The following is a 20,301-nucleotide window of genomic DNA, read 5'->3' as shown; positions in this document are numbered from 1 at the left end:
ATTACATCCCATATTTCAGTTGACTTTGTGTCATAATCGTGAAAGCATGATCTGTTATCAAAGAAGAATAAAGAGCAAAGCTACATGTACATAATGTATCGAGAGGGAATTCCTCCGTCGATATTTGCAAAGAGAAAAGAAAAATCACACATGCACTTAACACACGTGATGTACAGCATGCTAAGTGACGAGTGCCGAGGAAGACAGGGTTTTGATCGCTAGTATTGAATAAACTTTACACGTTTAAATTCTAGTCTTTGTGATTCTATTCGGCCATGTTGGTTATTGTTGTTGTTGTTGCTGTGGAAGGTGATGACGATGATGAGGATATTATTGTTGTTGTTTTTGTTGTTGTTGTGATGACTACGATGATGATGATGTATCATATGATGTCTAGCGTTGATGCTAAATGGGAAAGTGCAGTGGAGTAGTCGTCACACGTGAATGACAAAGTGTTAACATTAACAGCAGCAGGCTTTATAGAACTATTATGGAAGAAACTGAAAACACAATATTCCTCTCAGCGCACGTAGTTTACCACAGGATGCAAACTATTTTTTATTTTCACCGAGAGAAATCGAAACACCAATCGAGAAGTAGAGGAAAAGGATATTGACCTGCTGTGTACCGCCAACGTGACCGTTCCAACAGTGCAAAGAGTCCGATCTGCTCAACATTGGTGGTTAAATACCCTGCTCTTTGCGATGAATAAATGAAGCGGGATCTTTTACGTGCATGAGTTGTGGCTCTCTCACGAACGGGACCTCCATTTAATGTCCTATCCGAGGGACAGAGTGTTTTGCCTCTTACTTAAAGGTCCCGCCTAACATCCAACTGGACCCCATAATATCTTATTATATAATAATAATGCCTTATTTATCCAGGGTAGCCTCTTCAGTGTTGCCACTACTCTACCAGAGGGCCCTGCCATTATTATTACCCCAGCGTTGCCAGGTACCCATTTATACGCCTGGGTCAAGAGGGACATAGTGGGTAAAAACATCTTGTCCAAGGACAAGGACGTGAGCACTGGGCGGGAATCGAACTCGGGTCTTCCGATTAGGAGTCAGGAGTGTTATCCACCATATCCACTATGCCACAGCGCCCCCATGCATGGAAGACCAGCTATTGCAGCTGAATATGGGCTATCCAGCCATCTTCTCAGATGGGAATGAAACAAACAAACAAACAAACAAACACACACACAAACAAATAAACCTCTCAGCTAATAACTGTGCCTTTAAAGTGAGGGCGCCTTTCAAAATTATACATAGGCCTCTCAAGGAAGGCAAGTTGTCTGCTTCCATTCTGCAAACCTCAATTATTGTCTCTATATACTTTTAACAGAGTCCGATATTGGCTATTTTTTCTGTCTTCTCGTTATAAGTAATGTATGTCCGTGTGTAGATGATAATATTATATTAATGAATCTTCTCTGAATCCGCGTAATATAGATTCAGACAGAACTTTTTTCTTCGCCCCTCTCCCTCCTCCCCCCCCCCCCCCCTCTCTCTCTCTCCCCCCTATTGAAAAGAGGGAGGAGGCAGGTCTTCAGAGCTCTTTTCAAAATGTACGAGATCATTTTTTCCTGTGTGATTATATATGACCAATTTGCCGAGGATGGGGTAAAGAAATTCTAGTTACCTATAGTTCCCTCCCAACAACACTGACATCGCCCTTTGCTTCGCTTTTTTTTTTGCATCTCCCCCCCCCCCCCCCTCAATAATAGTCGCATGATAGTAAGGGTCTGTGGTTGATATTTTGTGTTGGCATGTGAAATATTCCGTTTCTTGTCTGTGGGTGTTTTGTGTTGTTGTTGTTGTTGTTGTTGTTGTTGTTGTTGTTGTTGTTGTTGTTGTTGTTGTTGTTGTCGTTGTGATGGTCAGTTGGAGCAACGAATGATAGCACTGTTCCAATTATTGCTAGAATTTTCCCCCATTTGAAGGTGTTTTTCATATATACTTTAAATACAAAAATTCAATTCAATGCGAATTGAACTGAGTTGAATTGAATTGAATTGAAATGAATTAAACTTTATCTTCTGTATCGAGAAATGGATGTTGTCATTTTGTGACTAAGGACTGTATTTTGCGATGTGGTGGCACCGACATGATATATTAGATGGTTTGGAAAGATGCATGATTTAGTAGGGCATCATCAGCCCCAGTGAAATACATGGGTGTCATCACTGCGCGTTTGTCCCGTGACTTGGAATGTCACGTCTGTCTACGAATGAGTCACACTACCACAGGGGCCAAGGGCGAACTCACTGCTGGAAGGCGGCTATTACTCGCCCAGGTCAGAAACAATCAGGGGATCATCGGGATGAGTTCCATTTAAACAAGAAAATGAAGAGTTTGTTTGCAAAAACCGATAAGTCCATATTTGTCAAATGGAGATATTTGCGATTAAAGGTCAAGAAAAATAAAGAGAATAATAAGAAAATTTTTGCTTCTTTTGACCATAACTTCAAAAATATACCTTTAAATGTAATGACCAATATATCATTTGAAAGGTATTATTTTGTACTTTATGACAGAGACCGTACTTCAAAATCTTCAAAAATGGACTTATCGGTTTTTCCAAACAAACTCTTCAAATGTAAGTCGCATGCATGTCCCATGAGTGTCACCCTGATCTATCACCCACATCACAGCGTAAATAATTATTTTCGTACTTTTCCAAGTTTACAGGGAAAGCCCCATACCCAAGCCAGAAAAGAAAGCCGAAACTCTTTCATCAGATCAAGATTATTTTATTCGCGTGCTATATTGTGATACAGTGTATCACGCCTCGCTGGTCCACAATTGATTGCAAATACGGAAGAATGAACATAAAAGAAATCACAAGTTCGAAACAATCGATACCTTCTTACGAAGGCTAAGTTTCTTTATATTAAGATTCATTATATTAAAAAAAAATGAGCGGTGTTTGATAAACGATACAAAGATTTGAATCTGGGAAAGATAGTGTGCTTATTACGATCTGGTAACAGCGACTTTATATCGGTAATTGACAACGCGCCGATAGTGATTATAATTATCATAGACGTGATCACCACGGAGGCCGTAGACATGTATGATAATTTACAGAAAAAATGTCAAAATAACAAAACAAAACCCTAAGGCTTTGTAATTCTAAGCGCCATATATTTTTGTCGGTTTTTTTAACGGAAAAAGATATTTTGGTCATGCTCACTGTTGTGAAGGTGATAACGTAGACATCAATGGACTTAATGTCCCATTGACCCAAGTATCAATCTTGATTAAACTGTCGTCTTTTGAAATTAATCGAATGATAATTATGACATCTTTGATATCATTTTGCAGTTGTGACAGCTTAAGATTGATAAGTCGTTGACAGGAAAAGTATTACAGTTGCAAAGTTGTTTTTAAAACGACATCAACATAGAGTGCTCATGGAATGACAGATGTTTTGTTCTACTCTATTTCTTGAGGCCAGTTTGGACATGGATTGGAATTGCGCTTTATATTGACCCATAAACGGAAAAAGTTCCCCTTTAATAACTGGACATGCACAAAAGTATTCAGTCATTCAAGTGATTTTAAAAAAAAGGAAAATATTTCCAAAGAAGAGCCATCGTGTGTTAAATTCATCAATATTGAAAGAGCATGAAAATGTGGGACAGTGAACAACTAAAATCATGACAGCGCTTCCCCACTTGGAACCAGTCTTCATAATAGCAGTCTTGTACGTGGTGATGTAAAGACTTCAAAAATAGAATTTCATTTCTGAACCTGGAATACATTCCCTGTGTCTGAACTTCAACACAACATGATCCTATCGCAATTATAGGACTACCGATTTCTTTTTCTTGACCAGACAGTAGACAGGGTTCAATAATACATGTTTGATCATGACAAAAACAAGAACGCCCACCAATAATCAAACAAGAGAAGACAGAGCGAATTCAAAAAAGAAGCAAAATTAGACATCACTAAATACTTGATACGGCTTGGTCAGCATGGCCTAGCTGATACAGAGGAACTTGTTCGAACCAAAGGAAGTCAACGTTGATGGCGCATATCAGACAAACAAGTCTCTCGACACAGCGCGTCCTCTCCACACTCAATGTTCATGACGATTTTAATGAGCCAATGGGTGTTCCGATCACGTCCCGGGAGAAATATCGATCGTTCTCCGCGATGGCTGGACACCGCCCAAAGAGCTTCTCGATTGCAGGCCTCTAATCGTCTGCGCGTAAATGAGTTGTAGGGCATTGACCCCCACTCGATTACCCTCTTTCTCAATATCGACAACAGTTCGCCTGAAGAGGATAGTGTAGGTGTTAGATAATGTCTTAGATCAAACACATATTATATTATCTGCTGTTGAGCAGTGAACCATAATGTGAATGTCGGTATGATCCTTTTTTAATTCTTACAATGATTTTGTTTAGAAATCATTTATGGAAATGTACTCTCAGCTCACAGAACTTCAGTGTCAAAATGCTTTAGTGTACAGGTATACATTTCTCAAAATATAGACTTACTTCTTTTCTATGTCTTTTCGAAATACCAAAGATGCTCTGAATATTAGCCAGTATTGCCGGACGAACCTCAGTTTTCTTGTTCAGATAGAATTGGTATCTCGTGCAGGTTAACATCTGGAAGACGAACTTCAAGATCACCGCATATGGGCCACAAGTTTACACACTTTCGCGTTGCCTCTAGGCAACCTGAAATGTCTCCAGCAAACCAACCAAAAATGAAAGATATTTCAGACACCGTAATTCTTTGACCTATCACGGCCACAATCATGAGTATTTTGAAATACGGATTTGGTATAGGCTACTTCTCATAGCGATGAAGTTGTCCAAACACAAAACTTTTGAGGAAATGAGGGAATGGGGGTATTGCTTTTGTCCCTAAACTTTGAGATGGTGGTCGAAGTCATTGCAATAATGGCGTTTCACTCGAAGGATCCGACTCATCGGAACTAGAGCCTGACTCGAGATCGTAGGTACTGGCGTCAGTTGCACTGCTCGAGTCCTCGCTGCTCTCAGTGGCCGAGTCTGTCCCGCTCGAGACGAAACTCTCGCTCGAATCAGGTGAAATGTTGTTGTTCCTGTTTTTCGATCTCCGTTTCTTTGATTGTTTACCGCTGCTTCTTTTCGGGCTCCGTTTGACGCTCTTGGTTTTCGGGGACTTCGTCATTTTTTTGGAGGCCTTCGCTGGCTTGGACTTACTTGAAGATCGTACTTTTTGCTTCCCTGCTCTCGGTTTGGTTGTCTTTGCTCGTTTGGTCGAACCTCTAGCTCCGGGTGACTTCGATTTTGTACTTGCTTTCTGAGGACTTTTCGCTTTGTCTGAGCCTAAACTTTTGTCCCGCTTGGATGGGGAGCCTCCTTTAGTCCCTTTGACAGACTTTTGTGGTGGAGTCTTTTTCGGTGTACTAGTCTTTGGCTGCGCTCCTTTATTTCTTTGGGGTGGAGGATTGCTCGGTCTCTTTGGAGGATTGTTGGGTCTCTGTGGGGGCTTATTGGGTCTCTGTGACGGAACTTCCGGTGGTTTCGCTTTTGAAGGCGCGCTGGGCCGCTGAGGCGGTGTCATCTGCTGCTTATTGGCTATATTGTCAGCTGTGCCGATGATATTTGCGTATATAGGTTCTTCCTTATTCGCGGAAACGTCTTGAATATTCGCGTATATTGGTTCGTCCCTAAACTCCTGAATATTCGCGTAAATCGGTTCGTCCTTAATCTCCTGAATATTCGCGTACACCGGTTCCTCAAAGTTCTCTTCATCGAACGTCGAATCGTCGATAAAGGTGTCGTCGTCATCTTCGAAGTCCAAGTCGTGAGCTTTGAAATCGTCCAGGGATCCTCTCACAACCTTGCCCCCTCCAGCCCCTGACTCTGCCGCTCCTCCTGGGCACAGGAAACCGGGTGATGTCATCTCGGGGTCACCTCCTTCTATGGCTGTCGTGATCGATGTCTGTAGGTATCGGACCAGGAGAGAAGCCACCGTCTGGCAGGTAAAAAACAGACAAGCAAACAAACAAAAACATAAGAATGTATGCAAACCCTAGTCTTCACATTACGTAAGTTGAAGATGTTGATGTATTTATGCTTATACACAATTTTAATGTGCAACGTATGACGCGTATCGGATTTCACGCCGAATATACACTCATTGTATATAGGAGCTGTTTGTGCCTATATTTGTTTCTTTTCTCAATGAGGGAAGCGTAAGGAATAATTTTCCCCCAAGAAAATGTTGTGGAGTTTTTTGGTTTTTTTTTAAATACCATAGCATATGCCTTGAAGACAAAAAGCAGGGAACACTAAGTGAAGTTATACGGCTGATGCAAAAAGTCGCTATCATCCAATAGGTCATGCATGAACCATGGAGCTACGCATGAGCCATTGTTAAAGATAATCGTACATGGATGATCCATGAGCAAGAATCGAAATATGACGTGCAAAAAGAAAGTGCTAAAGATGCAACACCTTGAATATGCAGCAATAGCCTAGCTCGTTATAGCACATTTTTCTTTTCATCTTTTATGATATGAGGCTCACATTATGAGCTGGTTCCAGATGTTCCATTCACTTTACGATATTGTTACGACAACGAAAATTAGATTGGGGAGCTGCAATCTAATGGGAAGAAAAAAATGATCAATTGCACAACAGGAAACGAAACTGTGTTCTGTGGGCGTTGCCTATATATACTCAAGTGTTGATGTCACGCCTACACCGTTAGAAGACCAGTGATGGCTTCTAAACATCTCCTTCATGCAAAACTCTCGTTTGGCGGAAGACGTGACAAACCCAGTTTTCGACAGGGCATTGGAGAATGTCAAATCGCGCAATTTGTCGACAGAAGAAGAGATTATTATCATCATTATGATCACAGTGTTATTTCTCTACCAAAGGTGCATATAATATTTAAAAACAACAACAACAACATGATAACAATATCCTTCCTAAAAAACCACGTGACTGAATTCTATTGCATATTTTAACAGCTGTATAAACACTTATTTTCTACACCGCGAAGTTTACTTTTCGTCATTTCAGAACAGATGTGAATACAGTGTTGGCGCTTACGGAGACTCGTGATGTCATATTGATTTCAATTTCACATAGACTTATTTGAATTGTGTACTTTGGTTTCCAAACGGATTACAATGTACTATGTCTTCTGCAAACAACAAGGGGACTCCAGTGGAATTTACAGACAAATGCAATGCAGCATGATAGCATTCAACCGTGAACTTAAGGGTGTGTACAGTTCTGGTCGAGGTGAGGATTTAGCTTTTAATGTTTTGCGAGATATTCAGAAACCACTCTATGAGATGTCAAAGAGCATGCAATTCTAAGTGGTATCAAAAGTTTATTTGATGAAAATCGGTTTTGAAATGGCTGAGATATCCAAAAACAAGGTGAAACAAAGAGATCCTGATAAAGTTGTGGCCTGTCGCCTTTTATTATTATCACTTTTTGGGATATCTCAATCATTTGAAAACCAATTTTCATCAAATAAACGTTGAATCCTTCTTAAAATTACATGCTCTTTCATATTTCATAAGAGGTTTCTCATTATCTCACTTAGGAATGTTCAAAACAAGAATCCCCATCTCAACCAGTACTGTACAGTCGCTGAATACATTGAATACATTCCGCACTCATGTTAACTCTCCCTATAGTAGGGCCTATACAGGTATACGTAACAAATACAGAATAGCGAAAATTTCATTAAAAGATCACAGACAGAACTGAGAGAGTCATTGAATCGTGACGTTTCACCGTTTTCCCTTATTATTCATATCGCTTAAAAATACCATCATTGAAATTAAAATTGAAATTGAAATTTGAAATTGAAATTAAAATTGATCAGGTTTATTGCCATCCAAAAAACACACAGACGGGTGAAAAGTCCGAAGACTTATAATTCCCGTTTACAAAGCCTCTTAAGCAAATTAGATGACAACATAAATAAAGATGATCTCACAGGTCTCCACTTGCACACACAAGCCTTCAGTAAAGTTCCTTTTTGACGTGAGCTAAAATAGAAAACAATATAATAGCCCTCACGTCAAGCTGGTTTAGTTTTAACAATGGTGTTTTGCAATGAATGATCTATAAAAAGAATGTTTTTATACAAATTCTGATGTGCGTATTAATGGATGACTGAAAGAGCTGAGGACAGTGTTGCTTCTGTCTAATTTGCATCTGGTTGGGTATTGGAGTGGGGGAAATATGATTTCACATCTTCCTTGATTTCGATTAAAAGCTATTTGAGTAAAAAAAAAGACATGACTCTGTATAAGTTTGAATTTTATGCTCATTGAGTGATATGATTTATGAAGGTATACATTGTAAGTTGTTTTTTGTTCTTAGATAATTGAGTCAAACAATGAATTGAGTTAAACAATGAAGTGTTTTCCAGTATATGTTCTGTATCGACATGATCGATGGTCTTGTTTTGTTTTATACAATTCAGTCATTCTGTGTATAGTGAAGGTATTCTTATTTTGTGCATTGTGAATGTATGGAAAGAGGAAAAAATAGAATATCATTTTTAAACGAAGATCTATAGTGGTCGGGATGGATATAACTGTTTCTTTTAAAACATTCAAAACATTCACATTGCATAATTTCCATGAACGCTCTTATTTGTGTCAGGTTTCAACGAACCCATAAACTGACTGATTGTTTTATAAGCCAAACTTCTCACTATAAGCGAGCGTAGAGTGGAGTTTCCCTTTAAAAAAAAAACAAAAAAAAAAACGCACATACCTGTAACCCAAGCAATGCCATGGTGACCGCGCCCACGCTGGCTAGTCGCGATCCGAAGTACTCCATGAGGCTGGTTTTGCATCCCATCCGATGGAGAGTCAGGTCGATGCCGTAGTCGTACCGGTAATGGATGTCGTTATCGTGCACGAAGTGGTGGACGCATGGCCTCGACGACGATGGCCGACAGCATGAGAATGGGACGTCATCGTTGAGATACTGTCCACTCGTCATCTTGCTGCAGAAAATGGAAACATGAAAGGAGAGACAATTAGAACAAAAAAAAAAAAGACAAGGTGAAAGGAATACATATAACTTTTGGTATCTAAAAAGGTTACAGTTCTTGACGGAATAATATAATCTGTCTTTACCAAAAATCTGCTCAGTGACATAACTGGCAGAATTACAAACAGATTTTTACTTTTACGTGGATGTTATATGTACTCTTGATCACATTTAATTGCAAAGAACAACATAAAACGGAAGGCAGAATGTACGTAATAAATCGTACAGAATATGAAAATTGTCGCATAAACAAGCATAGATGGAAATAATGCAACATTTGAACACTTTATATGAATAGTTTGCAGGTCACTGGGGATTGTGGAAGATACAGCTTCATCAACAAGCAGAGCAGCTCAACCCCATCATCACTTGATTGAAGTTTATCAAATAACAAAGAAAAACAATGAAAGACAACAGTTACTTATAGACATACGCTCTAAAGGAGGAATATACTTTCGGGGGGGGGGGCAAGTGGGGGCGGGGGGAGCTATAATGGACAGTTCGTACACGAGAAGGCGGACAAGGCACTTAATTTCATTTCACTGTGGCAGAAAAGGGGAATAATTTACCCGCAGAAAATACCGCAGATTCATATTCAGGGTGGTCGATCTAAAAATAGATGGTCGAGAACATGCATGATCAAACTATACAGCCTATATATATATGCTATCTAGCAACGGTTCAGGCTATGCAAGAAAATAAAAAGTCAGTTCTTGTTGTCTTCAGAGACTTAATAGACTTTCGAAACCCTTAATATAGGCCTATACCTCTGAATGTTTGGGTTTTGGAGATCCAGGAAATCGTTGCTGACCCACTGTATGTCAAACCAGTCTTCGTAGCCGCCATTACCGCAACATCGGAAATCCATCTGGAGCTTGTGGATGTCGTACCGAATTTTGTGATCGTTCTGAAACTTTTCCATGGCTTTGATGAGTCCGTTGTGGAAAGACTTTGCCAGATGACGGCGATGGGCGAAACACATAATACCCGCGGTGAGCAGGGCGATTTGGACAACGAGCAAGAGAACGAGGAGGGCGACCAGCAGACACCGCAGTCGTTTCCTGCGCAGCGGTTTGCCGATGTCGAAAGCCATTTTGCTTCCGACGAGGTTGGTGAGACCCGTGAATCCGCCCACGGCCATGAGGACGACGGGCAGAACGTCGCCATCGTAGCCCTCGATGAGGTTGACCTTGGTCGCGAGACTGACACGGAGAAAAAACCCAACAGCACATAGAGCGGTGCTACAAAAGAAGCAGATGATGTGTATCATCAGGAGAACGATGGCGAGAGTTTGACGACAACCCTCACTCAGGTCACAGGCCAAAAACATTTTTCTTGACTTGGGAAATTATTCATCCTGATTCCAGTTTTATCTTTTACACCCATGGGTCAGATAAACAAACAAACGAGGAATTCAAAGCCTCCACGATGCGATGCCATCAAGGTGTTCATGTAATGAAAAATGATGATGAAAGTATGCGCGCTTTTTTAACTGAATGCGCGCTTGACAATGGTGATTACCCCTAGCGCATACCAACAAATAGCGCGTAAGCGCGTTATTCTGATTCAGCTTGCTGTTGTGAATGGTACCAAAAACCTTGTAATGAGTGGTACCACAGAGCTTTTCCCGGATTTGAGGAGAAAATCTCTTTGGAGTGGTATCAGTAGTGAGAAAATTTCAGGAGGCCAAACTGAAATTATTGATTGAGGATGTCATTGAGGAACAGGGGACATGTATGGTCATGATAAGAGCCGATGTTCAATACAAAATATTCCGTATGATACGTGGTTTTGCCTTTGATTTGATTTTAAAGCCCAATTTTATTTTTCCTTACCTTATTTAAATTGTTCTTCAACGGCTGCTATAAAGTGACAAAGATCTGTGAGGTATAGTGGTGACCTGGGCCCCGTTTCATAAAAGATGTTAGGATGTCAACTCTTGCTGGAATGGCAACTTCCAAAAGCAACAGCCAATCAGGAAGCTGGATTATTGCTGTTACTATGACAATTGCCATTCCAGCAAGAGCTGCTATCATACCAACTCTTTTATGAAATGGGGCCCTGGAAGGCTTATTCAGGGAGGATGTTATTATTTTTTTTACTCATAACTTTTCAAAAGAAGAATCATTAAATCTTGTGCTTATAGGTATATGTGGAAAGGAAATAGTGTTCTCCCTCTTCATATTTCTAACTAGACCTCTCGTTTACTTCTCATCGCCCTCTCTCCTTCTCTTTCCCCCTCTCTCTCACACACACTCCCCTTCTCTCTCTCTCTCTCTCTCTCTCTCTCACTCTCTCTCTCTTTATTCATAATTTCCGTCAATATACGTGCGACTAACATAATTTTAACTTGAACTATAAACTTCACCATTGACAACCATCTTGAACACGATTTTCCCATCATTCTGATTTAATGACGTCACGCTTAAATCTATAAATCAATCTGACAGTTGGTTTATGAAAAAGAATGGCAATTGGGAACGCGTCTTTTTACGGACACATTTAAAAAGGCCCTGAATAGAAAACATAAACAAACATACAAACAAATTTGAAAACTACTGTCAACCATGGAAAGGAAGTACATAGGCCTACCAGATAATAAAACCGGTTATTAGTTGCAACAAGCTTGTTGATTAAAATGCGGTATTCCTTTACACCAATAACTTAGAACAGAGCGTATGACACACGTTAAGATAGTGACTTACAAGACCAGGGCCCTGTTTTATGAAGAGGTAAAATTGATTATAAAGTTGATTTCTGTCATAAGTCTATGGCAGCCTGTGTAGTAAGGAAATTTAAAATCGATTATATCTTTTTAAAAAACAGGCCTAGAACCCTTACAATAAGAATATCTGGTATCTTATAAGCCGTAACCAAGACATAACACAGTTCTTTACATGGACTCCAAACACCCATTAATATACTCAAATACTAATATAATCAAAGAAAACAGATACTGAAAAACAGCGGGAAAGTGAGAACTTATGAGAAAGAAAGAACTGGGAAGAGATAATGAATAATCAAAGAGCTAGACCGTGAAGAAAGAGAAAGGAAGAGCGAAACAAAGAAGAGGAAGCTCCCAACACATCCAAAAGATTACATGCCCATACATATTCGTCTCAGCTCCCCTCGACATCCATTCAACACAAACGCATAATCATGAGCATAACATCGTGCTCACGCAACGTTATTATCAATATCCTTGCCTCCCATTATATCAGAGCAGGGAGATGAGACGGATTAAGATGCCCATTTTTTTACGAACTCTCAGACGAGCATACATACTATTATAACCCCGATCACAAACCGAACATTAATTTTTGAAACATCGCTCTGGCTCAAATCAAACAAGGTCCATAAAATTCGATTTTACAGTGATCATCATGCGTGATAAAAACAATTGCCAGGTACATCAAATTTCATATTCGCTTTAAATGTTGAGTATAACACGTCATCATCATTGCAGTCAGAGTAACAGAAAAATAAAATGCCAGAAAGCAATACATATTATACCAATCAGTATAATGTTTTCTTGTGAATCCTTAACCTGGGATTTTGGTCATTATTTTTTTCACTGCGATTACACTTTGTTATCAATCATGAAATAATTTTACAGTTGAGGTTAAGCTAGGCACTGTCCTCCCATATTACTATGTATTCAATAAAATTCTGTCAATTCATAATTATATCTGCTAATATCCTTGTTCCATCATCGATGACGAACATTATCATGCAATAGTTCTCGTTTCTATTCCTCTCGTGTCCCTTAGCTAACCTGTCCTCTCTAAACGAAATTCCCAGCGATGGCTTTGAAGAGAGTAATAAGAGGGCACTCTTCAAATATCCACCCCTTGGCAGTTCGCTCCGGATCGCCTCGATCCAAGGCATTGCAGATCGACGAGTTGAGGTACTGGGCTGACAGGAGCGCGATAAACTATACAAAGAAACAAAGCAAATCAGTGACATCAAATTGTCAGATTCCTTGCTTTTATCTTTTACCTTTTAACTGACTCCTCTCCCCCCCCCCCTTTCAGGCTTTTCGACAATAAACGGAGAGATAGATTTGTGGGTTTTGTTTGTTTGTTTGTTTGTTTGTTTGCATGTTTGCCTGTTTGTTTGGCTTTTTTTCTTCATTTTTTTAACTGTATTGGTGCTTCTGTTTGGTTGATCCAATTTGATGTGGCAATGATGAATGAATGATTTTTCTATTCTTTTATAGTAATATTTGTACAATGATACACATCAATGCAACATTTTGTCCTCCGACCAAGCATCTATAGACAATTTTACGGATGTCAGATGTAGTCATACACTGACAGTTTATTTTTGTTTCTCCAGGTCGTGACCAGCATGAAGGGGAGGTTGGTGTTTTACCCTAATCGTCCATCAAGTATCTGCTCCCAGAAGAAATTGTCAGATATAATATCATGAAATTTTAAAAATGGCATTACACTCATAATATACGCCACTATAAAATGTACACAGCATAATTATCATAATCGTCTATTCGGTATCATTATTGTAAAACATTGCACCTCATAAATTACGGTAACTTTGTATGACCAAAAGAATGACAGAAAAATCATTCATGAAACGTTTCGCTTATTAATTGTCAAAGTGTATTTATGCAGTGCAGACTGGTTCTGAATTTGACGCTGCCTGCTCCAATGCAAAATAAAAATAGTAAAGTTCGGATGGAATTTCATGACCAATGAGAAGGACTCTAAGGATGATACTGTCTTTACTATATGGAACCTACACGATTACAGAGGGGTGGGGGGGGGGGGGAAGGGGAGAGAGGGAGGGTGAGAAAGCGAGGTAGCGAACCTGAAGAGAAAACAAGCCCATGACGCCAGACCCGATGTTACTGAGCCTCGCATTGTAGTATTCCATCAGCCTCTGCTTGCATCCCGTGCGGTGGATCGTGTAGCTCAACTCGTAGTCGTATCGGTAGTGGGCGGCGTTGTCGTGCACGTTATGGTGGATACAGGGTCTCACCGACCTCGGATGGCAGCAGGAGAACGGGGTGTCGTCATTTGTGAATTCGCCAGATTCCGTGTCTCTATTAACATGATTAAGTAACACAAGAAATAATCCCAAAAAAAGAGTACATACAAGAATCCCCTCTGAAACATGTTTGAATGAGTCGACATCCGGATTTACAATACTTTATGTTCAACAACAAGACTTTATTAGTCTCTGTTCTACAGTTTCGTATCAATTACGATCACTGCATGCATTGTCATCGCAAGCCATACATCAATGACATTAAAAAGGAATTTAGGAGATACCCGGCAAATAAATACAGCGATTTATACTCTTTTCAAGTTTAATCAGGAGTCTGATTATTACAATCATTTGAAATAAATTTGTCCCCTTTCAAATTTGAAAAGGGTGCAGGTATCAAATAACTAGTGCCTCTTGAAAAAAAAAAAAAAAACTTTCTTTTGCCTGATCTGACATGCAAGTATTGATATATTTGATATGATTATGTTGCCAATAATTTCTGACGTTTTCACTTTCTATACGTTTTTTGGGAGTTTTCTTCTTGCTATCGAATGGCTATAGGCTCTAGAGACTTCCATAAGAGATGAAAAATCTTTATTAAAAGAAAAAAAATGAAATTATCTGTATAAAAACAAATCTCTCCTACCTTCCAATTCTACCCATGCTCTGTCTGTTGAGGTAGTTGTCATTGATCCATTGAATCTCAAACCAATCTTCGTAGCCGTTATTACCGCAGCATCCGAACTCCATCTGGACAAGGTCCATCTCTACTTTCAATTTGATGTCGTTCTTATACTCCCTCATAGCCGTGATGAGTCCGTTGTTGAGCGACTTGGTGAGGAGACTACGCTGGATGAAGGCCATGCAGCCACCGACGAGGAGTCCGGTGTCGACCAGGGAGAGGATGACCACCATCCCCAGCATGACGTAGCGGAGTTTCTCCCTGCGCGACGAGTCCGATATGTCGGAAGCGATCTTGGCGGCGATCAAGTCGAACAGCACTGTCACGCCGCCTACGCTGAGGAGGGCGATGGGCAGCTGGTCGAAGTCATAGCCCTCGATGAGACTGGCCTTCGATCGAATACGAATTCGTATGTAGAGGGCAAGACCTATGAGCGCCACGCCTCCGAGCACACCGAGAGCGAGCAGGACGATGAGGAAGGAGCTGAGACGCTGTCGACACTCCTCGGTCATCCGGCATGGTAAGACAGCCTGCTTCGGCATGGAGGTGACGACTATAGCTATTGATAAAATACCACAAAGGCTTCAAAGTTAGGTCATTTGGCACGCTCTGTACGTAATGATTTGATATCTATATACAGTCCCGCGCATACAATAAAGCAGTTTGAGTTCGATGTGAGTAAAGTATAGCGCGTCATGGCGCATAAGATTCTCGCGTATAATGCAAGATTCAACGCAGTGATTTACAATCGTGCATCCAAAGACCCCAAAGCGTGCGCTTTTGGTATCTCAACACAGAGATTATTATAAAATCTCTTTGCACAGTCATCTACTTCTTCTTTGGTGGTGCAGTGCTGACTTTCCCAGACTATTTTTGTTGAAGATTTTCTCATTTCTATCAAGAGTTCAATTTGAGTCTGACTCATCTGAATATTTCCTCAACGCTTATACCCCGAAGTTTGTTGGTAGGTATACGTTCAGTATAGTTTAAATGGCAATACTTGTGCTATCTTTGCATCATCTTTTAGCCAAGGGCAACAAAATATCTCGCTGTTCCGATGGTTGTAGTGGCGGTGCTAGTGATGACGATGTTGGTGATGATGATCATCCATGATCATGCTGGAAGTTAAGAACTATACTACATAAAGACATAAAATCAGTGGACTATTATAATAGGTTGATAAACAATGATCTCTTCATCCCCAGGATAGGGTCTCACCACAATACCAGTATGAGCCATTTCCCGTGTTATTTTTGTTACAGTTGTTTTTCAAACCGATTCGTCAGTCATATCTGGTATCATATCATCTGATATACTGGTCGTTTGTTTTTCACAACTTTTTTATGTGCGTAGAGATAGGGGACCTATAAAACTACACCGAAGGCGCTTAACGAAGTCATTAATATACAATATTAGGATTGCTCATGAGCTGTGTAGGGGGCCTACGTCACCAAACAGCTGAGGTTGCAAATTTTTTATTCTGAAGAAAAAAAAAGGAGAAAACGAAGTAGATTATTCTTTGTTACAAATAATTTGCTCACAAGGAAGGCATTGAATGATTTCTCGTATCCATGATGGGACCTACGATGAGGGAGTTATCGGATATTAAACTTTCATATGTTTTGATTAATAAAAGTGATATTGATCAAAGTCATCATGGTCATGTTAATAGAGTGTGTCATCACTTCACAACACGCGGCTTGGTTTGGTTGTTTGCTTGATTTATTCTTTTATCTATTCACGTTAACTTGAACATTAATTTCGTGGCAATATACACTTGAACTCGTTATAATCTTGCACATTATTTACATGAAAGAAATCAATACTGTTTTCTTATAAAATAACGTCCGCATTATCACTGTTTTTCTCTCTTATACGTCATTTTCAAATCAAATTGGTTGCTTTGCATCCCGGAAAACAAAGATCTTCTTCCCATTTGAAACTGATGTAAATTTTCATGCCATTCTCATCGATTTAAGACGAGATTCCCTCATCTGACGAGGTGGACCAGCTGTGATGGGTGCTGTGGTCGGTCGAACACGACACTCCACCAAACGTGCCGGCGTCGAAGCCTTCAGAGATGACTTCGTCTCGGCAGACAAATTCATTGCCGCAGAAGACGCATCGACGTCCAACATGTCGCTTTCAGACGGTCATTCCGGGGCCGCGGCTGCGGGCAGATCAGCAGGAGACGGAGACGTTGTTATAGCGCCAGTTTTCGCACCGTGTCAACCTCGCGTTCATCCCCATAGGCCCCTATGCGAAGGCTTCGACGACCACCAGCACCATGCGACGTCGGACTCTAGATCGTCGATGACACGAGAACAGGTATCTGGAACCCTTTCCTCTGCAGAACGTCGAACCGTAAAGGAAGCAAAAAAGCAAAAAGTAAAAACCCCTGATTTCTGGGACATCAGCCAGGATCCAGGGACGGATATGATGGATGTGTCGTCACCTGAAAGAGTTTCAAGTCTAACCACCGAAGAGGGCGCTAGTGGAACTTACGCAGTTGAGGAAGTTGTCGAGAATGACGCGGTGACTGAACCGATGAGTGAGCGTTCGCCCCGTGTTTTCTGGATGAACGATGAAAAAGTGTTGATGGACTTTATGGATCTCTAGTTCTCTTGCATTTTTTTTTTTTTTTTTTTGGGGGGGGGGGATGGTGGGTGGAGGGGTAGGAAGAGGAATACATGTATCATTGGTCACCGAAGATTGCCATTTTCAGCATGGTCAGTTCAAGTGCTGTAATCATTGCCTGCTGAATCCGCGAAGATATATTAGGAGGCATGTGGTACAGTTTCAAAAAGAGATAACCGGATGACATGAGTGTTAAATGAGTGTAAAGCTCAAAGAATGTCAGCCGAAGACCTAAAATGACGTCGCCCTCATCGTCTGAGACGACGTTAACGCCGCAATATTTTCATTCCAGTTGCTATGACACCACGTGAATCTGATTGATGGCGAGGCATTATTTGTGTTTCTGTATGCATAATTTATCACCTTCACACCATGTCTGCAGTTGACAACTAAGCGACTGTCACTTCCTTCTTTTATAAGCAATCATTGCAAAGAACAAAAAACAAACAAAAATAACACACACACACACACACAGAATCAATACACACTTTGATACCAAGGAAACAATTTCTTCTACATTTCATTAAAAAAAAAGAATGGTTAGGATTTCAAGGAAACTTCTGAAAAAGAATGGTTAAGATTTCAAGGGAACTTCTGAAAAATAGCTGCGAAATTTGAAAATCACTTCTCTATTTCTCATTCTTCAATGATTTGGCCAAGTTTCATGAATGACGCCCCCTTCTGCAATGACCCCGCAACGAGCTCTCCAAAAGTCTTTGATCATTGTCTGGAAGTGTTTTGACACAGTCATCCATTTTGTGTGGGAGTGGGGGTTGACAAGCTCTCAAGAAATCACAATTCAGATACCTCCGTCTTAGCGAGTCTTGAAAAGAGGAAATTGAGTTTAATCAGGCCATCAGGTTACTTAGGAAAATGTACTTATATTATCTTTATTGTCCCCAATTTTTTCTTCTTCTTTCAAGATTGTTTTGAAAGAAATGTATAAAGTTCCATAATATACCAAATGTTTTATTGTCATTGTTATGTCAGTAATTTCAGCTTGATAACTCCTTTGAAAACAAACTGAGCTGTGAACAGTACTATTCATCACACACACACACACACACACACACACACACCCACACACACACACACATGTACAGTTAACAACAAAATTATTCATACCCCTGAGAAATAATTAGTTTTGAATTTCTTACAAATGTAGGATGGAGTGATGGTGATTTGGTGTTTACTTTTTACTCTTATTTGTCCTCTATAAAATGACATGAATTCCAGTTTCAAGTCATTTGCATAACAATAGAAATGTTGAGATATAACACCCAATCACCATCACTCCTTCCTTTACTTGTAAGATATCTGCTCAAAACTAAAAATTTCCCAGAGGTATGAATAATTTTAACTGTATATATATATATATATATATATATATATATATATATACATATACATATATATATGATGTATCAATAGTTAGGACCCTATATAAAGATGGATATGTAGATATGGATAGATAGATAGATAGATCAATATAGATCGATCGATAAAGAGATAGGTAGATAGGTAGATAGATCAATGTTTGTATCTTTGTGTGTGTATTTATAACCATGTCTAGTTGCATAACTTGGCGAATATCATGATACCAATGAAAAAAGAGAAGCGATGAGGAACAAAGAAGGGAAAACATTGTCTTCTGTGGGGGGAAGGGGAGCATTTCAAGTGTTCTCTTTCAACAACATGTTAACTTTACACTCTTAAGAATACAATCTATACAATTATTATGTAACAAACCCCACTCATTATGCATACTGCTTTATTTAGGGGGAAAGCTTTATTGAAATACATTATAGTACACCCACCCACTGTTCAATCAGTCATAAAGAATAGGCCTACTTTGAACATGTACATTGTATGTCGTGAGGTCTACATTTGTTTTCATTTTGAAGTTTGACCTCTGTCACAATGCAATCAAACCCATACACAATCAAAGTAACACAACCTTGTGTACACTCCCATATGCAAACAATGAACACCATATTGATTTTTTAACGTTTATTCAGATATATGATGATAATATCGATGAATCACATCTTTTTTACACCAATGTATGGTAAGTACAACCACAACTTGCAACTGACAAATGTTGGCATGTGCTTGTGCCCAGCAAGACAGTGTAATGTACATGGAGAAGAAACATTTTTTCATTTATTTTTCATAATTACAAATGGGAAATGACCAGCTGCTAGCTTCACTTATGGAAATGGATGAGAAGTCTTACAAATATCACAGGGGCTTCCTCTACCGTTACATCACATCAATGTATACCTCAGTTATAATGGCATTGCAGCTCTGCAAGCAATGTGTACATACAAGTATGTACATACATTGTACACAATTTTTTTATTCTGTAGTACTATTATTGAAGTGTAATTATCATAAAGGAAATGGGCATAGAGAAGGGATAACAAAATGAGCAAATTCAAATCAAACAATAATCAATTTTTAACCAATTAAAAGATGTATCAACATTGCAGATGATCCAATGACTATATACACAAATATGGATTGTCGTTGCATTTGCATCATACCACATTAAAAATTGATTTGGACAATTCCAGAACATTTACAATTTTATGATGAGTACCTGTATGTATGTTCCTGCGCAAAAAAGATTTCCATATACATGTACACTCCATCGCTTTCAAGCAATGACGAGGAGTAGGCACACACTTGCAAAGAGCAACTGCTGAGGGAAAAAATTCTAGAACACGAAAACTGAACATACACACAATATACAGCATCCATACTTATAATGTATACAGTGTATACTTGTGAAGTGTTGATGGTTCATGGTCTGTACAATGTAAGCATGTACCTGGAATCATTATTTTGTTTAAACACATCATCTTCGTCTCTTCAATGTTGCCAGATTACATCACAGGGGTCTCGTCAGAAAAAAGGACAAAAAACC

General features: G+C 39.6%; 2 protein-coding genes across 2 annotated transcripts; both read right to left on the bottom strand.

Annotated features, from left to right (window-relative positions):
• Window positions 1-4,913: 4,913 nt before the first annotated feature.
• On the bottom strand, window positions 4,914-10,376 carry LOC139745407 (uncharacterized). Its single transcript, XM_071655799.1, has 3 exons — window positions 9,814-10,376; window positions 8,765-8,999; window positions 4,914-5,987 (listed from the first exon to the last, which is right to left on the bottom strand). Exons 1-3 carry the CDS (start codon window positions 10,374-10,376, stop codon window positions 4,914-4,916), a joined length of 1,872 nt encoding a protein of 623 aa, XP_071511900.1.
• A 2,454-nt stretch (window positions 10,377-12,830) lies between these two features.
• On the bottom strand, window positions 12,831-15,277 carry LOC139745406 (photoreceptor outer segment membrane glycoprotein 2-like). Its single transcript, XM_071655798.1, has 3 exons — window positions 14,700-15,277; window positions 13,874-14,108; window positions 12,831-12,980 (listed from the first exon to the last, which is right to left on the bottom strand). The coding sequence occupies exons 1-3, from the start codon at window positions 15,275-15,277 to the stop codon at window positions 12,831-12,833; spliced, it is 963 nt and encodes a 320-aa protein (XP_071511899.1).
• Between the last annotated feature and the right edge of the window lie 5,024 nt (window positions 15,278-20,301).

The sequence above is a fragment of the Diadema antillarum genome, unplaced genomic scaffold, assembly GCF_040938485.1.
Source record: "Diadema antillarum isolate AM-2024a unplaced genomic scaffold, OU_Dant_1.0 seq00001264_RagTag, whole genome shotgun sequence".
Classification (NCBI taxonomy): Eukaryota; Metazoa; Echinodermata; class Echinoidea; order Diadematoida; family Diadematidae; genus Diadema; species Diadema antillarum.
The sequence above is the reverse complement of the archived record's forward strand: the minus strand, read 5'-3'. Positions and strand labels throughout refer to the sequence as shown.

What these genes read in the sequence shown, in the direction of transcription:
- LOC139745407 (XM_071655799.1), bottom strand. Translation starts at nt 10,376, where the DNA reads ATGTTTTTGGCCTGTGACCTGAGTGAGGGTTGTCGTCAAACTCTCGCC. An exon ending in CAAAACCCAAACATTCAGAG is followed by an intron (nt 9,000 to 9,813) that starts GTATAGGCCTAT and finishes CATTTTCTGCAG; the next exon opens with CAAGATGACGAGTGGACAGT. An exon ending in TGGCATTGCTTGGGTTACAG is followed by an intron (nt 5,988 to 8,764) that starts GTATGTGCGTTT and finishes TTTACCTGCCAG; the next exon opens with ACGGTGGCTTCTCTCCTGGT.
- LOC139745406 (XM_071655798.1), bottom strand. Translation starts at nt 15,277, where the DNA reads ATGCCGAAGCAGGCTGTCTTACCATGCCGGATGACCGAGGAGTGTCGA. An exon ending in AGCATGGGTAGAATTGGAAG is followed by an intron (nt 14,109 to 14,699) that starts GTAGGAGAGATT and finishes TCATGTTAATAG; the next exon opens with AGACACGGAATCTGGCGAAT. An exon ending in TGGGCTTGTTTTCTCTTCAG is followed by an intron (nt 12,981 to 13,873) that starts GTTCGCTACCTC and finishes TTCTTTGTATAG; the next exon opens with TTTATCGCGCTCCTGTCAGC.